Below are 20,480 nucleotides of genomic sequence, written 5' to 3'. Positions count from 1 at the left end.
AGAATAAAATACACCGACAGAGTTACATAGTCCGGAAGAATGATAATAAAACCAGCTTGTTAACGTTTCGCTGTCATTTGAAGACCACTTATCATTTAGAAAAAAATAAAGTTAGGATTACCACTGCATGTAGGGAATTAGACGATGTGAAAGTAAGGTAATTGAAATAAAAACGACACTTGATAAGCTTAAACCATACATATATTTAATAAAACAATATCACTTATTAAAATATTATAGAACTTACGAGTTAAAATGCTAAAAACAATTACATCTGCAATAACTTGATTTCGATCTTTCGAAGTAAGTGTATTCCTGAAACAAAAAAGGACACTTAACAATTTAATTTGACATTTAGCAAGAATATTGCTGTCCCTCGCCGTTAGATTACGGTTAAGATTTTTCCATGTTTCTTTTGTCTAGAGCACTTCAGATTTATATTTTATTTCTTTTTTCGAATTGCTTGTGGTAAATTCCACCTTGTAAGTATGTCCATAAAGTTTTAAATAAATAAACTTACTAATAAGAAGGCAGCTGAGAGAAGCAGCGCCTTGTGTTTCGGCTGCACGGCTGAGGAGGGTATAGACAGGGTGGTGACGAAGCTGTTGAGGTTCCTGTCCCAGCCGTGCTCGATACGACCGACCTCACGCAAAGAGTCACACGTCATTATCTGGAATACATAGAGATATTTTATATTTTTTTCAAGTTATGTACAAAATCCGATAACATTGGAGATTCATTTTGATTACGATAGACAAATTTATTTTGATTTTTGTCTAGAATTTAAAAGGACGATTGCGTCACTTAAGAATTTACATCCACGTAGACAAAGCTTATCCTAAGAGACTTTTGAACCAAAATAAGCCTTACAGTAGCCTTAGCCGTATTAGTTTACCATATTATTGACTTTAGATAACACGGTTACTGATACAACTTGAATCTACTCGTACGATAATAACGGCTGGCGGCTAGTTCGTCAAACATTTCAATATCTTAGAATTTCGATATGAATTCTATAACCTAAACAGTGTAGTGAAATTTCATTTTAATGACTCCTTTAAGATAAGGGTTTTTGGTAAGCCTTGACCTTCATACAATACAGTACGATTTGGCGAAATTGTGTGCTGCCTTGCATGTAATATTTCTACTTTGACTGAGCCTTAATGCTTGTTCTAAGTCTGGGTTTCCTTGTGTATGTGATTTCAAGAACACCCGTGAAACCGCTCGCGATGCAGGGATCAAATCACTTTTTTATCTAATCAAATTTTGCGGGATTTTTTTTTTAATAAATGTGGAACGAATTTTAGTTCACTACTACTAACCACAATACGTGGGGTGAACTTTTGCTTTAAAATTTCAAATTTTGAAATGTTGAGTAAAGAATTCGAAGTAAGCGTTACTTCTTAAACTGTCCTGAGCGTCTACCACTGGGACCCAAAGAAATGTTATAACGGTTTTGGAAGCGTGAAGGCGAAATGCACGTTGTAGAGCATCACTCTTCCTCACCAGCAATAATACCTCTAAAAATAGTGTAAAATTTGGTTGAATAAATAAATAAATATTACTTTAAGACGTTGTGGAAGAATCTGATCCGTTAGAATTCTTGAACTTATTATCCGCGATTCCATAACTTCCATAAGCAACGCACCTTAAACTCAGAAAGCAGAAGAGCACTCTTCTTTAGAACAGCTGGACCCTCGATGGCGAACAGAACTTGATCATTGGCATCTTTGACGTGGAAGAAAGGCACGATCCACGTACATTGCTGTTGTACACGGCCCACGTAGTCTCCAGGAGGAGTTATCACTTTCATTTCCTGTAAACAACAATTAAGATCATTTTAGGCTCTCCTTTATTCTAGGCGTAATATGGAAGACTTGTTACATCTTAACAAGCTAAATAAATACTGCGAGTAGCGTGCTAAACTTTATCATGATAGGTTTCATCATGATTTTTAGTACCCATTGGCTATCTTTATGCCTGAAAGCAAATTTATATGGGTGGACAAAACTTTTGTCCATAATTAGTGTATAGTTATCGGCACGGATCTTGAGCGCTGACCTTCACCTGCGCAGAAGTGTTTTTTTGGGTCCCCTTTGCGGTATGAAGTGAGGTGCGGGGCGGATAAAGTGTAGTGATTGGCCCGCAGCGCATCGCGTTATAGCCATCACTCGTGATTGGTTGAAATTCGACGAGTACGCACAATTGATTGGCGTTTTAGTTTACGATGCGCAAAGCGATCCCCACTTTTCCGCCGAGCGCCTAAGATCCGTGCCGGTAACTATACCGAATATAAAGTTCCCCAGTACAATTAATAAAATATTTGTGACATCATCATCATCAGGCATCAACTTTGAGTACTTCAAATAAAGATGCTTCAATGACGTAAGGCTTGCAGACTGCTGCCCAGGGCCGGATTTAGGGGCCCAGGGGCCCCGAGGCCTCTAGGCAACAAAGGAGTGGGGGCCCCCCACTGCTGCTGCCCCTTTATGCACAAAAGTTGTTTACTTAAGATTAGTTCGAATGACGTCACAAACTCGATTTCAGTTATCTTCCTAACAACAGTTCCGTTTATAGATAACAGACAATTACATCCACCTCTTGGGCCGTAAAATTATGTTTTGTTGTCTGATAAATTATTTTGATAAAAACATTTTCTATAAAGGTTATTGTTCGTAAATGTATGTTTCTAACTATTAATATCAGTACCGTTTTGATTAAGGTAGCATATGAATACTATATGTATTACCCTTTTTGAGATACATTACTCATGAGAGGAATAGTTGACCATACTGTAATAGCGGCGTATCGGACAAAACTACGGATGACGTAGCACGGCGGTTCAGGTTTAGTCAGTAAGAGTCTGACACTACCCGTGCCCTCTCCCAAGAAAGCGGGCGTTGATAAAGGTTCCCCCGCTTTATTAAAAACAAATGTGTTCTCGTTTTGGCGGCCATAAAAGCATTGAATACTGATCCCAAGATCAGCAGAGGAACCATTGTAAGAGAAACATACCTGCAATCGACATGGGAAGCAACAGGAGGCGGCTGCCAGTCTTCTCTCCATGACTACAGCTTCCTGCCTAGTGTTGTCATGCAGGTGCATGGTGAAGGCTCGGCCGGTCCCACACAGGCATCTCTGAGAAGAACTCGAGGTCTCACTGGCGATGTAGAGTGCCTCCCCATTCGGTACTCGTACTATGTATCGATTCTCCGACTCGATTCTGGATGTAACTGATGATTTTACGATTGATGATTGTACTGTATTTGACATTTCATAAACGAGAAGCAGAAGGGAGAAATTGAAAAGACCAATAGCAGTTATTCAGTATGTTATACATGTGTAGCTCTTCAATTTTATTTTCCACTTTTGTCAATGTCAAAGTATTTATTTCAATTAGATCAATTTATGGCAATTTTTGACGTCAAACAATTTATTTATACAATATTAAAATCTAGTGTCAGTCTGTCGGTCAATCTCCTATTGAAGTTACCTTATAATGGCTTCTCTTGTAATGGCTTAAGTTACTTGATTAAAGGATGAAAAACTTTATCAAACATTTTGGACGGGCAAAAAACTTTTCAAGACTTAGCATGAACATACTTACGATCATTTAACTCAACAGTTTGTTGGATGAGAAGGCTGGATACTCCGATTAGGAAGTCCAGTCCATGGATAGGGATGAACTGTCCTCGGGAATTTGTACGCCAGTCGAGTGTGGAGACAGGTAAGTGTGCACGGTTACCACCTAAAATACATGAGTGGAGAGGATTTTTGTTTAACGAAGCTGTGCATATGGCCGTAGACAGTGATGCATAGATAACAAATATTTCAAGAATTTTGAGAAAGCTCTACTTTTTAATAAATCATTTAGTTATTTTAAGTAAGGTTGTTTTAAACATTGTTCAATAATATAGTTAACTCACCCTGTGTAGGCTGCACACTTATAACTAAATCTGTCCTAACTGGTGTCCCATCATCTGCAAGAAGATCACGACATTCTTTTGTAATTTTTTTTCTTTCGTCAGAGGAAATATAAGTAATTGTTTGTGTTGGATTTCCTACAAAGTATTTCGATGTGTGGTAGAGTTTGTCTGTCCCATAATTATGATTTCCTCTGTGTAAAGGATCTATCGAATGATATAAATTATTCAAATTCGCCGAATACCATTTGTTGATAAACATTGTGCAACAAATTCGCAATATTAACTTCAGCAGTTTATATAAATACATTAAACAACCACTCCACTGTAATCCATAGCTACTTTACCATAACACTTAACTGATAACAGTTAAAAAAGATAAAATACCTTTTAAAAAGTTTAACTTTCATGGTCATCACTACTTTTGTGTTCAGATCATCATGGTAAATATTTTTTTAACCTTATTCCAGAAATTTGTTCTTTTCGCAAAATCTATAATATTTTAATAAAATCTATTATTACAGTCGTTCATTATTCCAGTAATTGTCATAGATTTATTACTCCTATCAGATAGCATGAAACAAACAAGTAATTATCGGAATTGAATTCTTATCTTTTCATTATTAATTTTATAATTTCCGCTATACCTTCAGTCGCTGCAGCATTTTCTATCCCCGTAACTTTCCTGGCTCGAACACTGTCATCCATCTTCGGTACAATATCGATCACTTCACCACCGTTTTATTCAATTCCAACAGAAAGATGTTATTTGTTGTCAATGCGTCGGCAAACTGTGTTATCGTCATTTTTACACGTTGTTATCGAGTTATCAATAAAGATAAATCAGCAATATAATCGACGGACAGACATACGTTGCTCTCAGATTGCTACATTAATTATAGGTATTGGATAGAGAACTATGTGTAAAGGCTGATATGTTGTTGGTTTTCCTTAGGAACGGATTTCTTTGTTATATTAATTACGTGATGCCGGTTTTGTTTCCAGTTTCTATTATTAAAATTTCAAAGGGGCGCAAAATAATCTTAGGTATTGTATTCAGGTCAAACTTATGCATAGGAACTGTCGTTTTGATTTTGACCAACTGATAACGGGTAGCAAAAAATATAAGATATGATTGAAACATGTTTTATTGAAAACCATTTATATTTGGGTGTTAGTAATTACTTGAATAAAGTGATAACATTCAAGTCGTTAAAATGACCGGTACATTACAGTACAGTATTAATAATAAATTACATTCATATATTCTATCTAATTCTCATCACTCCGACTAACATTTATTGTAAATGTCAAGATAAAACATTGTAAATTTCGCATAGGGATTAGTAAACACGCGGTCTGTGCTCGTGGAACGAAGGACACAAGTTTGAAGCCAAAATTTCGATCGGAAGACTTAGAGGGTCGAGTGCAATATCCACTCTTCTAAAGACACTTGGTGACGTCACTCCGCAGCTGACGTCACTCGTGTTAACCAAACATTTATTGTCCTAGTATAGTCTAAAGTGCCGCGCTAGACTTAAGCTATTTGCGCTCTCATCTCAGGCCAGGTGGTTTACTGTGGGGCGTCTGACAAAGCAATACTGTCTCTACCTTTCCGAATCGTTACATCTAAATATAGTTTTAGTTAAATAAATAGAAAATATAGATATAATAAACAGGTACACATCTATTAGTTACATGTACCCATGTGATATTTCTCAATACATTGGAATATATTCCCATTTATAATAGTCTCATACTTTGGAATTACATTTATTATACATATAATATTCAGATTAGTTTCAATACTTACGTGGACACACTTAAATACAAATATTCGTAAGTAAATACTTAACAACAATAAAGTTACCATCTTAATACATCCATAAACACTTCGAATTTCCGAAAAACTCACATCTAATCCTGCCCCGAGTTCCACATTATATTATCATATAAGATGGATCTACACTTGAAATACGATCGCAAAAACATATCTAGCAAAAGTCCATACAACGTTCAATATAATATAATAATAATATTCAAATTACATTTAACAATGAAAGCGTAGAATTATCGCATAAATAACATGCTAGCTGACGTAACTATTGAGATCAACTTTGTTTGACTGTTAAACTCGGTATCCCTACGGGTCTATGGCTGGTTAGACTCGTACGAATACGATAACAAAGTCTTAACTAGATAATACTAATGGTGAAATGATATACCTTTAGGTGACAAGTTTAAAAAAAAGTACATTTATCGGAGAACGGCTCGTAGAGGGACGATGGAAGTAGCCTTGTCCATTACATGAGACGTGCCTCGTCCCTCGTGTTGGGGTGGTCGGTTGTAGTGCGGGTGGTCTATCGCTGGAAGGCTCTCTGCCAGCCGAGGTTGAGCTTGAGGGTGGCGGGCAGGCAGGGGCTGGCCTCGCACTCCCCGTCCAGCTCGTCCGCGAGGTTGTCGTGCAGCTCCCGGAGCGCCATCAGGGCGGAGCGAGCAGCTCGCTGGCAACTCATGTCCCCTTCGCAGGTCGTGTCAGCTTCAGACAGGAATACTAAGTCGCAAGTTGTTGGTGGTGCCTCACCCTGTAATCAAGAAAATAAGATTACACAATTTAGAAGACGAGCGTTAAAATTTCAAGAAAAATAAGGCAAAGATAAATTCATACGCATAGATAGCAGATCTGATGCAGGCTGCAAAGTGGAAGGAACAGTTGTCCACGGTCGCCGGCTAGCAGGTCTACTCCGCGGCAGCGCTGCACAATCTTTGCAAGGACTGGGCATGCTCCAGAGGCTCCCACTATAACATATAATATTTACTACATTAGTTCCCACTCATCTTATTTTTTTTAAATATTCAGAACTAGCTAATATATTTACCAGTTGCCATAACAGGAATACGGTGTCGTCCACTTCCACCCATGTATCCTTCAGAGAACTGTTCTTCAATCTTTCCGTTCAAGTAGTGACCTGCTCCTTGTTCATCTTCAAAGTCATTGTTCCTGTCATCACTCTTCTCGAATCCGGGAATGTCGTTGTTCAAAATTTCCACCTTTTCTTTTTTGACGGCAACGCGCTTAGCTTTAGCGTCATCAGCGGGATTCGGAGATGGAGCTACGTTTACTTTGGTCTTCTGAATTTGTAGACTTTGCTTGAATTCTTTCAGCGCCTTTCTCATTTTTTCCAAACTGTAAGCAGCTGCCAGTCGTGACAGTAACTTCTCCTTCATTTCTTGTTCCTCCTTTGAGTCAAGTTCTTCGCCTACGTTCGAGTAATGCAACGCCTCATCAACAATCAGTCCCTCCATATTTCGTAGCTTTTTGTCAATGTTGTCCAACTTAGAATCATTATCAGAGGCAGAGCTTCTCTTGTCGTCATTTTGGATAGCGAGATGAGCTCTATCAATTTGAATTTCAGTTTCTTCATTAGGTTTCGTTTCGACATAGTTTCGTTTCACGTTGCTATGTTTTCGAAATGAATTCAAAGGGTAAATTACTTCCTTGTTGAACGTATCAAAATACTGCTTTCTCAGTCTATCTTGAGTCAAGTCGTTAACAAAACCAACTTGTTTTTTGCTGCGTTTGTCAATGCCGAAGTAATCAGACCAATCAATAGATTTCTTCTTAATGTGTATAGGCTTGTCTTTGTCGCTGTGGTCGTGCTCAACATGGTCATGATTGTGGGCATGGTCGTGATGATCTACTTCTTTACCGAACACACCAGGGTGATGGAGGTTGTGCCCATGATGTTCATGGCTATCATCTTCCAAGACTGCAGAGTTGTTGTGTTCATGAGTGTTATTGTGGGCAGTTGTCAATAAAGGCGGTTTTACGTCGTGGCTATGTTCATGCTCTTCGTGATCCGTATTTCGTTTTACAGGTGTTTTGATGATTTCTATCTCCGAACCCCCGAATATCTTTGAAAGATCTTTGATTAACTTGGGGTCCGTACCTGCACTGCTTCGGAATGACTTAGCAGTATCGCGTTTATTTTGGTTTGGGCTAAATCTCTTTACATTTAAGCTATATGATCCGCTACTGCGTTTTGTTACAGGGAAACGCTTTTCCATGGCATCGTAGGTATATTGGTCTTCATCTGCTAAGTCAGACATATTATCATCATCCAAAGGTTGAAAGGCGATAGCATATTCTTCACGAATATCATCCTTATCGTCATCAGAGACATCATAACCATTGTAGTTGGAATCAACAGAACCGTCTCCACTCTTTCTGCCATCGTAATCCAACATAATAGGATGATTTGAATCAGGTTCAGAACTTCGCTTCCTCTTGAATGCAATGGGGCCCCAGTTGTCGGGGTATCGTTTCTTAACGATTTTTTCTTTGTAAAGTTTGACGACGCCCTGGGGTGCACTCTCGATATTGTTAGCATGTTCCTTGTTGTACTTGTATTTTGACCAGAGCTGGCCTAAGAGTAGTGCGTATTCTTCGTCATTATCAGGTTCAACCTCTAATTCCTTCTTCTCTGCGCCTTCATTTTTATCCATAAATAATTCGCGCAGTCTATCATTGTCAGAGTGATGAGTCCTCTCACGGAAAGCGGACTCTTTCTTAGCACCTGGGTTAGCCGAGTTCTTTTTCTTAATCAATTTATATTCATATGCTTCCGGAGGTCTTTCATTCTCGTCTAGTAGTTTGACGATGTATTTAGGGGAAGGTTCCTCTTCAATATCTTCAACGTCAGCATAATCGGGTTCTGAAATAAGCAAATAGTTTCAATAATTAATTTTGTCTTCTAATTCTCGCATGAAACACTGTCTGACGTAAATGAATATCTCAAAATTATAATTTAAAGTTAACATATTATGCGTGTGTTCATATACCTGGGTATCCTTGTGGTGGTACAAACTCGTAGAGGGAATCGTAGTCGGGTTGCGGCAGTACCGGGCCGTGCATGCGTCCCCGCTGCCGTCGCTGCAGCGCCTCAAGCGCGCCGCGAAGCGACGAGCCTCCCCGGTCGGCGCACGCGCATGTTAGCGCGCACGCCAGTAACAGTAGCCATGTTAGGCCCATTGCTTTGTATGTTTCTGGAAAAGTAGAGATCTTTGTTAATCAAGCGACTTGTGATTGCGAAAATATTTTTATGGGCTTAAGGACCTGTTTCATCTTACTCAGTATTTTTATTCATATACTTAACAAGAAGTAAAATAAAAAAATAGTTTCATTTGTTCCCTAAAAGATCTAGATCTAAAAAGCTATTGTATTCATTTTCTTATTAACAAAGATCGTTGTAATAGTCTCAAAACATTATATGTCAAATTGCAAAAACAGTACTAAAATGGAATCAACCCTTCTTAAAGCAAACTATCCCATACTAATGAAAGACTAACCCACAGATACCTAACAATGAGTACAAAGAGGTATGAAATAGTTGTGAGATTAAAATAACTGCACGATTCTAACAATACCCCGGTCTAAACACTCAGGCATCTAAAGACGTGATCCCAGTTATATTCAAAGGGCGATATTAAACGGTTCATGGCCGCCGACCGCATGGCCGGGTTAAATCGAGTTGCCCCGAGCGCCTTTTGTATCCCGATGAAATAATTGAGTCAGGGTGGGAAATTCATATTTTATTGACGGTTATTTATTTTGATGCTTCGCCCGGAAAACACTCGATTTACTCCGAGAGAGGTTGAGGTTTAATTGAGTTTGATTTTAAACGAAGATTTATTAAACGTGTTTCAGACGAAGAAGCTTGATAAATTTAAAGTGATTTTAATAGAGAATGGGAGTGAAAAAAACGTATATGAACCGATGAATATGACGATCTTTTAATAGTAGCGAGGAAGACTAAGAACAACACAGACAAAAGAAAGACAGAAGTGGAAACATACATGAAAGTGAAAAAGAAAAAACGGAAGTTCATTAATTTTAGATTACGAAAGCATAATTAGGTACCTAATATTCATAAGTGTGTAATCGAAATTATATTTTCCGACGTATAATTGAAAAATCTTCAACATAACAATATTTCATGAGCATTAAATCTTCCGTTCCACATTTATGAAAATTCCATCTGACAGCGTTGAACGCTAGATATTAAGGGTCCACTAAGAACCGTGGGGAATGCGTGTTATGAAGGCTGCGTACTTAAGTTCTTAGCGACGCAATATCAGACAGCCGGCCATGAATATTTCATGTACTATGTACGTGATACTTCGCCTATTACTGTCTCGGTCAGGGCCTTTTTCGCAAAAGTTTCAGAGCATCGGATAATTTCAGTCAGTATTTTGACGTATTAATTAGTTTCGGAAGGCACGTTAAATTGTGGGTCCCGGCTGTTTTTCCTACATCTTTGACAGTCGTTACAGATAGTCAGAAGCTGTAAAAGTCTGACAGCCAGTCTAACCAAGGGGTATCGTGTTGCCCAGGTAACTGGGTTGAGGAGGTCAGATGGGCAGTCGCTCCTTGTAAAACACTGGTACTTAGCTGAAACCGGTTGGACTGGTAGCCGACCCCAACATAGTTGGGAAAAGGCTAGGCCGATGATGATTTTGACGTATTAATCAGACTCTGTAACTCTGTTACATTCCTGCAGTCACTAATCGTAGTAGAAAACGTTTAAATGTATTTCAATGACGATAAAACGACGTATTTAAGTTTCGTTTAGTCACGTGACTTAGATCTGTCATTTCCATACATGAGCTATTTCTATCAACGCTAGCCATTGTCGAAGTGACGCTGTATTGAGAAGACTTCAGTTAGGTGAGTTGTGTTTATATACCCACAAACAAATACTCGTAGCAAGAGATACCAAAAATTACAACGTTATATAAAAAATAAGCATAGAAAGGTTTTGAGAATCAAGTATTTTTACGTAAAAAGGCCGAAAGGACATGACGTCTATATACTTTTTTATAGAGAAAAAATACAAAGGACTTCTTAGAAATCGGATGTACGGGTTTGTTGCCTTTAGAAAATTGATAATGGTATCTTGGGAAAAGTGAAATGTGTATCTTTTTACAAATAAAGAGGTACTTTTATAGAAAAAAGTGGTTTGAACTTCTTTTGTTGTCCCGGTCTAATATAGTGAAGCCGTCACGGAATACTGTAATAAAGTATATTGTGTACTTTAGTATCTATCTATAACTTTTTTGGATTCTCTGGGGACGTTTTGAAGTGTACCCTTTAAGGTCTTTAGAAACGTATCCTAAGTAATATTATACGTCTATGCGTATAGGGGCCTCCAATGTGTTGTGTTACATGTTTTAAAAGTAGTCACTAAATAATTCGGTAAAATGTGTGACTTAGCGGAAGCTTGAAGCTTTTTAAAAGCCGCTTTGAGCAATTTTTTTATTCTGTTTCCAGTCTTTGATTTAGGAAGTAACATAAATAATTTATTTTTTTAGGGTTCCGTGCCCAAATGTTTAAAATGGAATCCTAGTACTAAGCTTCCACTGTCAGTTCATCTGTCCGTCAGACAGAAATGCGACACATGAACTTTCATAGCTGACGTATTATTTTGAAATGTTACTGCGTAGCGTCTAGTATTGCTTAAGATTCAGTAAATTTACAGGGAATTAAAAAAACCGGTAAAATGCGAGACGGCCTCACTACACAGAGGGTTCAGAGAGTAAAAATTGTTAATTTACTGAATATTTAGCCAACTAGACACTAGCCTGTTACATAACAAAAAATTACTGCGATATTTTTGCGTATCATCCCTTATAAAACATGCAGAAATGACACGAATGTTATAAATTACGTTTTTCTTTGTCATCAATCATATAGATAGACACGTGTCGTCTGGTACGTAGACACTACATACTGCTAGAGGTTTTTACCTAAATGTCTGGAAATAAAAAATGTACATTTTTTAATGTTAAAAAAGTACAAGTGAGTAGTTGGCAAGTTTTCCTCATGGAGTTTAAATTAATTCGTTTTCGTTTATAAGTTTTCACCCTTTGGGCATGAAACCTTAGGAAAAAATGATTAAACGTTAAAAATAGAACATTTGACATGGGCACGAAACCTTAGAAAATTGATTAATGTTAAAAATAAAACACTTGAGTTTCGAACTCATGACATTTAAACAACCTCCTTGCGTAGGAAGCTCTTCCGCACACTTGCAAGCTACGGTATTGGAGTAGACGAGTGCACTTCGTTTGCTAGTGGCTTAGTGCCAACCACCCACGGTACACGAGAATGGAAAATGGAACTTCCCACAGACATTTATTTTAAAAATGAAAGCTCGAAGTATAGTAAATTATGTATTCAATTTTTGGGAAGGGATTTGCTATTTAACTCTGTAAGTGTCCAAAAAGATTTGCTTTGCGTACCCTTTTTTTTAAAGAGGGTTGTACGATGTGTCTATCCAAAAAGAATATTAAATTAACGGATTCGTCGATATAACGGTTTAGTCATAGCCAAAACACTTAAATTGATTGTATAAAATGATAGCAAATTTTAATAATATTCTATGAAATTCTATTTAGGTATTCTTATAATTTTATTTCAGGCAAGCAATTTCGTTTATGTATGTATTCTGTCTCAAGGTGAACTGACAAGCAGAAAATAGGTATCTTTAACTCGACATCTATTCATGAAACCTTTATTCTGCGTTATGATAACTAGACGCGAAATTAAATGTCCTTCTTTGTAAGTTTTCCTTCTGATAGTAGCATCCAGACATATTTATGCTTAAAGGGTCGCATCATCATAAAATATGCTCAGAATGTATTTATTTGGTCAGAATTCACGTATTTACAATAAAATTATGAATTGTATATTCTACTATTTTGTCGTGCAAACATTGATGTAGTTCATCAAACATTTGACAATCATTTTTCCCAAGAGTGCTGGTTCATTTTAACTCTTCTGTAGTTTTAGTTTGATTTAAACTTGTTCACGTAGGTAAAGCTTTCTTATTCAAATGTTATACTTTTGCACTGGTTTGACAGTTCGGTTTGAAGGACCTTCAAACGGATTTCACGTTTGAGTCAAACTTAATTCATCGTCTCACCCATTCAAATACCTATCAAGATGAGAAAATAGATATGTATAGTGAAAGGTGCTTTTCTCCGAAAACTATTTTCTCGCAAAAATAAAATTGCTGTCATCTCATTTCATCCGTTATTGTCATGTTGAGGAATTTTATGAATATTGTGAGTAGTAGTAGTAGTTTTCTTAGAACCTGCTATTCATTACTATAATTTATGTTATTCACATTTTCAACAGACAAGTACGAATTGGCCTTCGATAGTGAAAGTTTCAAACATGAAGCCCAAAAAACATTTTTAAAAGAACAATCATAATCACAATAAATTTGTAGCTGTACCAACTGTTAATTTATTACTTTACGAGATTATTACCTTAAATCTAACCAAGATTATAATTTATAATCTTTCATACGTAGGTAAAATTCCATAATTGCGGATCTTATTTGGAATAATTCATTTCATTTTACCAAAAATAGATGAAGCTTTAAAAGCAATTCGACTTTGATAATTACAAATCGCATGTCACTTTCCGACAGGTTATATGAAATGTTTCACGATAAATCTCTTCCATGAAAATAAATAACGTTATATTAACGTTAAAATTAATAACAGCTGTCAGGTGGATTCTAACGCTTTGTGCCCTTGTCATGGTACTGCAATAAGAACTGAAATATTAAGGACCTTTTTAATACGGACCGAAGATTAGACGAAAGAGCCAAAATAATACATTCATGTTTTTCTTTTGTTTTCCTCATCATTGGTTATTGGTAGTCATAGTGGTTCTAAAAACTGAATATCAAATTTTGTTAAAGAAGTTTGTACGTAGGTAATGTATTTTTATGTAGGTAAACTGGGAAAAGTATTCTGACATAAAGGAGCATTAAAGCTGAAAAACATGAATTTCATAATTTTCAGACTTAAAGTTGCTACAGCCTTATAGTATATAATTGTGTTTCCTATCAAAGAAGAACTTCATTCTCTAATCATTTAATAGGTATACATTGAAGCTACGGACAGAGCACAAAGACCGCCTCTTTCATGTTTTATTCCCTAAGGACCAAATTTATAGCTGCGCTAAGAAATTACCGCGACCGAGTTATCTAATTTACAAAATAAATTGTGTTTCGTAGTCAGGCGCTACTATCTCACCGAGTCATACAATAGAAGTAAAATATACGTCTGGAAAATGGAAACCTACGGAAAATATCTCTTTTATAGCACCACTAGGTTTTATTCGCGTCGATTTAGGTAATCGCCGCAAAAAGTTCTGTGTGCCCTTACTCGGAATTCAAACTTTTTGCATCCAAGTCGATTTGAATCGTTTTAGCGGTATATCTGGACAGCCTATATTCAGACACTGACAAATACTTTTGTATTTATCCAGTAAAACATTGGTTGCTTCAATGTATCTATTAACAATGTATGTATCTATCAACAGTACTAGCGAGTTGTAATTTCGTAACAAATTGTGAACATAATTACTCATAAAGATCCTAATTCAACATTCTATCAATCCATTAAGAGGGCGTATGTCATATTGCATTCTGCGAATCTATACTAATATATAAAGCTGAAGAGTTTGTTTGTTTTAACGCGCTAATCTCAGGAACTTCTGGTTAAAATTAAAAAATATTTTTGTGTTGAATAGACCATTCATCGAGGAAGGCTTTAGGCTATAAACCATCACGCTGCGACTAATAGGAGCGAAGATACAATGGAAAATGTGAAAAAACAGGGCAGGTATAAATCATAACTTATATCTTCCCGGGACGAAGTCGCGGGCAACAGCTAGTATAAAATAAAAAGAATACTGGGAATCTATGAGAATATCCTTCCTTTTTGACAAGTGACGATTCTTTGACTTGTGTCACCGTTAAAGCTCGGAGAAATGTTACTTGTCAACACAGCCTGCTGAAAATCTATAACGTCAATTGAAACGCCACATATTTCCGTCATATTGAATGTCAATAGACATGTCTTACCCCGTCGTCGAAATTGGAAGTGATAAAAAAGTCCTTGGGAATGAAGTGGAAATAAGTGGCATCAATTTATTTTATTGACATTAAGATATGTGACAGGTAGAACGATAGAAAAGTATTGGTGAGTAGAAGTTACGAAGAATTAATACATTTTGGATTATTGCAAACTTTAATATAGTAACATGTTTTTTACCAAGATTTTAATAACAAATTTTTGTTTAAGTTGTTTTCAACAAACTGATAATAGAATCCAGTGATTATATTGAATTGAACTTGAAGAAAAAACCCTGAAACTGTAACACAATTACGCTTTGTTTTTGAACCAAAAACAAAGTTTTGATTTTGTTTTTGTGACAAGAAAGTTGAGAGGAAGCTCTTATAAAGTTTTCCTTAATATTGATATTTAGATTTTTTTTTTCTTAAATATTTTTTTTATGTACTACACAAGTCACTTAATCGAATTTATTGATTTTAAAATATTGTTTGGAGGCAGTACCTACTTAGGAGAGTAGTAGGTTAGAACTGATTGCTTGTTACGAATTAATTTTAAAAGCTTTTAGTCAAATCATATTATAATTTAATCCGTTGTGTTATGATAGTGAAGTCCCAAAACAGCTTGGTAAAAGCCTAAGGGAAAATGCGCATATGACATACGTAGGTAGGTCTTTTTTAACATCATAAAAGAAGGTGAAACACACACAAGAGAAAAACTTTATGTTAAAAATAAATCTAAATAAAAATATGTTGTTTTAAACTAAATAAACGTCAGAGCCGTGATCCCGACCCTGCGAGGTCCCAAATCCCTCCTGATGCGAAAAGTATCGCTATTTTGAGCTCCATTTACAGCCAAATTGATTCTGACTGAATTATCCAATTTACGTGCCTATGAGATTTTGTTTTGAAAAGAGCTTTACTAACTTACTGTGAGCGGACGACTTTTGAAATGCCTTATACCGTCTAAAATTAAAAAGTCTGACGTGAAGACAGACTTTTGACAAATGGCAAAGAGATTAAATGCTCTTATCGCTATTCGTCGGTTCGGTTCCGATCCAGGACCAATGTTTGTGTGGTGAGACGGTCATTTGTTCTGTGTCTGGGTGTAATTTATTTATATTCTGTAAATGTTTAGAAATATATTAATTAGTCTCGTACCCATCCAACAAGCTTTGCTTAATTTGAGACTAGATGAAGTTCATGAAGATATTCCATTACAGGCTTCTTTCAATGATATATCTTAACACGAATGTAATTAGATAACAATGTAATTAGGTACAGAAGTTCAAATCGATGCGAAGTAACGCAGTAAGGTGATTCTCAGGTCTTGGCAACAAACTCCAGTTCCGGAATAATCAAATTAGGATAAGACTAAAATAGATCCTCATTTCGCTGTAATGGGTATCGGAAAATGTAAAGTAATTAATTTTGTCAATGTGTTCCAGTTGAAGTGATTTATTTCGTTCACTTCATTTACTTGATTTGGGGAATGTTTCAGACATCAAAGGCATACAAATAGTGGTCTTTTGATGTCCTCGCTGAGCTCGTTCATTTAATTACTTTACCATAAAAGCCTTTTATTTTTACTTTACTATGTAGGTAGGGAAAATAAAATGTAGGTTATTTTTTAGATAATATTACTTTTTGTTAATGGAAAAACAGTCGTTTGTTTCAATCAGCGCTTTTGTTTTATACACGAGCTTTTTGCTGTTGTTTTGTGTTCTGTTTTTTGGCATTGCTTAGAATTAGATCTACTACTTCGAGAATCATGTTTTCAATAATAAGTAATATATTCTCATCACAGCCTCAGAATGTTCGCCATCTGTACCCATATAAGCCTTTGAAAAGTAAGGTGCCGCTTCTCTTGAAGTATCTCGTAAATCAAACAGACCAATTACTATCCCTACTACCTTATTAAAGCACATTAGGTACTACACGTTTTTAATTGCAATAAGTACAATAAAAATACTAAATAGCATCGATTGAATCGGTAATCACATTAGTTAAGTGCCGAGGGTGGTGAGTTCGACCCCCTTGCGATACAAATATGTACATATGTGTCTAGTTGTCTATGTATTTGTGCATTCAGTACTTTGCCCCAGTCTGTCTGGGTCTATAACCACAATTGCTTGTAACGAAATAAAAAGAAAAGATGCAGTAATAAAAGCCACCTGTAGAAAAATGATTTTATACTTCTTTCTGTTCACGTAAAACGGAATGTTCTAAATATCAACTTAGTCAATCAGTTTGGTGGCTTTGTCGTGTCCGACGTTAAGAAATATTCTGTTACCCCTCAATTCAGTTCTCTCTACGAGACGGCAGACAGCTTTTGTAAACATTGAGGTGTTAGCTTCTCAGCTGGGTTAATATACTTGTGAGAAGTCGTTATCGAACATTAAGATTTCAAATCGTTCGAGATGAATCATTCATGGACCCGACGGCGACGGCCAAAATATTTGGAGAGTCAGGAAATGTTTAATGCATGAATGTCACTTTTCAGAACATCCTAACTTACCATAGTAGCAGACTTTGATCAGAAAATAAGTAAATAAAACTTAATACGTAACAGTAAGTAATATACTGATTTTAATGTGTTTTGAATTAGGTACTTATAAAAGTACACATTTTTCGCGTTACGTTGTCGTGTTGCCTAATAATAAAATTAACAGCTGATTTAACAAACAATTCGACCGCCGCAGTCAGGCCTGGCCTGATTAATTACCTTTTTATGGCCCCATTAAACGACGGTCTAAAAACAAAGTTCCCCACCGCAGGCTAGCAAACACATCGAAAAGTGAAAAACTGACCGAGAATATAGCTGAAAAATCTCAAAATATGGATGTAATTAGTACCAAGACTTACCTTAGAACATTTATCGCGATTGTTCACAACAAAACACCGCGGAAAGTTGTGCCAGCGTTCGTTCACTCGGGCGCTTTGAAAACAACTGACATAGAGTGGAGAACTTGCGCGGTACTTAATGCGCAGAGACTAGAGGGTTCGGAAGGAGCGAGCGCGGACCGCCGGCTGCGGAACCTGACTTATGAATGATATAGCCTGCGAAAGGTATCTAGTGTCAGCGGCTGGGGCGCGGGGCGCGGGGGCGCGGGCGCGCGGGGAAGGGTTATATAACGCGCCGATCGATACCGGGGGCGGGAGCCTAGGGCGCGAGCACAACAGTTTTCCCCCTTTTTTCCGGCAAAATATACATCGGAGTTTAATCCTTTTTATTTTATTGCGGCACTTGTTTCACCTATCAATTACGAATTGATAGGTGAAACACGTGTTGTTAGCTACAGCGCTTGTAGCATTGTCCGGGGTTATAATTGTTGTGGGGAAAGCTTTGTTCTGGAATTATCTGGAATAAAGCGAGCCAGAACTGTAACAGTTTTGAAAGATCCTATATATCAATATCAGTACAGACAAACGGCGACAACTTTGAACGACTAAATTATATTAAGTACTTTCTTTAAATCAACAGATAGCTCTGTCGTGCCCCTAGGTGCTTCCTTTTTATTGGAATGACTGTATCATCCACAAAATTTTTAACTATACACGTAAACATTGCGATAACGGCGCCATAAAGCATCTTCCGCGCCATTATACGTAATAAAGCACTCACTTTCTTTCAAACAGAACGTAAAAAGTCTTTATGAACGAGGTCTAATACTAGGTGATAAGGCTTCCATTCTTTCGGCAGAATAATACAAGCTCTCCGCTGAGTTTCACGCCTTCACAATTAATTCAATGCCTATTTTATTGAAAGGACCAACAAAAGCTGAAAATGGTCCTTCGGTACAAGTCTATACCTATGTTAGTGATATCCAGATTTTCCAATTTGAACTTGTCAGGGAAAAAATACTTCATACATAAGACAAGTAAGCAATGCATTAATTTGAGTTCACTAATAGTCCGATCTCTGCCACTAGCTCTTTGTCCAGTAGCATCTCATAGATATTAATATCATAGCTGTGTGGTGTACGATAAAAGTCCAATAAAGTTTGCAACCAATATATCAATGTACCCATACGAAATTGGACCTCCTGGTTCCAATTTAATGCCCATTGATAAATTGGAACGACAGCTATGTCCTGAAAAATATGTGTGCGATATACAATTTTCACATGACATGGTTCCTTTAAATAATTTATTACTAAGTCACTGTATTACAACGTATGTTGGCGCAGTGTGCTGTTCAATTTGAATCACGCTTCGACGTCAGAATGAGTCCTTTATAATTAACATGGATTATGTTATTGTGCGCAATGGAGACGTAATGAAGCAATAAAATAAAACAGCGCCGAAATAGCTTATTTATAGAAGCTTTTACGGTAGAATTAGTTTGTGAAATTATTAAAGCTCTAAAGCTCTAAAGTTGTAATTGTTTGTCAGTAACAAGTAAATTAAGTTTCAAAGTTTTGACGTATTTCATAAGTTTTCTCTCTACTTTTTATATAAGTATTATAAGAATAGATTGACGTCACGTTCTCTTATAGAAACTAAGCGTAACATCAGCAATATTGCTAAGTCAGTATACGAAAATGCGTATATTTGTCAAATATCTTATAACGCATACCTTAGACAGATTTCCAGAAAATATGATAATATAAATATTAGTGAAAAATATCTCGTGTGACGTCACTTACCAGTAAACTTTTTACTAGCAAGTGATGTTGCTAGCCCCCACTACCATACATTTCATCATATTGAGTGCTTCTAATCTTCCTAACTTTTGAATTGTGTGACAAAATGAAAAATACATACTCAATGTTTTTGGGAAACGTGTCTGACGGACTACATACATTTTAACCTTACAAAAATAATATAAGGACACCCTAAAGTTGCTTAATCATATAAAATATTTATCTCTACCTTCAGTTCCTCCCTTAGTTACCATACTAAATAACTAGTAAGATCATCTAACATAATTCAGTAATTAATTAAGTGTAAGATAATATTAATTGTCTTGTTAATTAAGTCTTAGCCGTTCCCCTTAGCGAAACATTTGCTGACACAGACATATTTGTAGACTTAGAATTACCAAATAGTTAGAATTTTTCTGTCCCCGAGGGGAACTTAGTCTTGGTCTGGTCGCCTGCGGTTAATGTAGCGTGGATGGATATTAACGAGATAATGAGAAGAATGTATGTGTGTAATTATGATGTAATTACTGATATGTCATCTGGTTACGTAGGTGCAGGTTCGGTCTCAGAGTTGGCAAGGTACCAATACGACTTTTTAAAACCTAAGTACTAAGTACTCTTAATCATTTTAAAACACAGAAAAATGGTGACGGAAACCATCATGAGGAAACCTGGGTTCCAAATATTGGAATGGAAGAGGCTGATTTGGTTTCTAGGAACACCTACTTTAATTTGAAAGAAAAGTATCTTCACCTAAGCTTCTTGAATATTAGTGACTAAGGTACCATAGACTGAAACGTGGTCTCTTGATCTCTAATAGACATAAATCCTTCCTTTCATTAACGTTTATCAACTCCAAGACTATTGTGTTTCCCGTAAAGCCTTGATAATTAGAGGCTATCCGTTTTGATTGTCGGCGGTAAACCGACGCAATAACGGTCATTCCCAGTTTCATTTAAACTTAACCTGCGTCCCTACCA

At 36.6% G+C, this 20,480-nt stretch overlaps 2 protein-coding genes across 2 annotated transcripts; both read right to left on the bottom strand.

The window, feature by feature from the left end:
* Positions 1 to 202: 202 nt before the first annotated feature.
* On the bottom strand, positions 203 to 4,728 carry LOC113501847 (phospholipid scramblase 2). Its single transcript, XM_026883138.1, has 7 exons — positions 4,571 to 4,728; positions 3,927 to 3,980; positions 3,608 to 3,748; positions 3,016 to 3,233; positions 1,649 to 1,816; positions 521 to 670; positions 203 to 315 (listed from the first exon to the last, which is right to left on the bottom strand). Exons 1-7 carry the CDS (start codon positions 4,629 to 4,631, stop codon positions 259 to 261), a joined length of 849 nt encoding a protein of 282 aa, XP_026738939.1. The 5' UTR covers positions 4,632 to 4,728; the 3' UTR covers positions 203 to 258.
* A 325-nt stretch (positions 4,729 to 5,053) lies between these two features.
* On the bottom strand, positions 5,054 to 18,287 carry LOC113501846. The gene is made up of 5 exons (XM_026883137.1): positions 17,720 to 18,287; positions 8,766 to 8,969; positions 6,803 to 8,638; positions 6,592 to 6,722; positions 5,054 to 6,508 (listed from the first exon to the last, which is right to left on the bottom strand). The coding sequence occupies exons 2-5, from the start codon at positions 8,953 to 8,955 to the stop codon at positions 6,284 to 6,286; spliced, it is 2,382 nt and encodes a 793-aa protein (XP_026738938.1). The 5' UTR covers positions 8,956 to 8,969; positions 17,720 to 18,287; the 3' UTR covers positions 5,054 to 6,283.
* Between the last annotated feature and the right edge of the window lie 2,193 nt (positions 18,288 to 20,480).

The sequence above is a fragment of the Trichoplusia ni genome, chromosome 16, assembly GCF_003590095.1.
Source record: "Trichoplusia ni isolate ovarian cell line Hi5 chromosome 16, tn1, whole genome shotgun sequence".
Classification (NCBI taxonomy): domain Eukaryota; kingdom Metazoa; phylum Arthropoda; class Insecta; order Lepidoptera; family Noctuidae; genus Trichoplusia; species Trichoplusia ni.
Note: the sequence above shows the minus strand (reverse complement) of the source record. Positions and strands in the feature narration are given on the sequence as shown.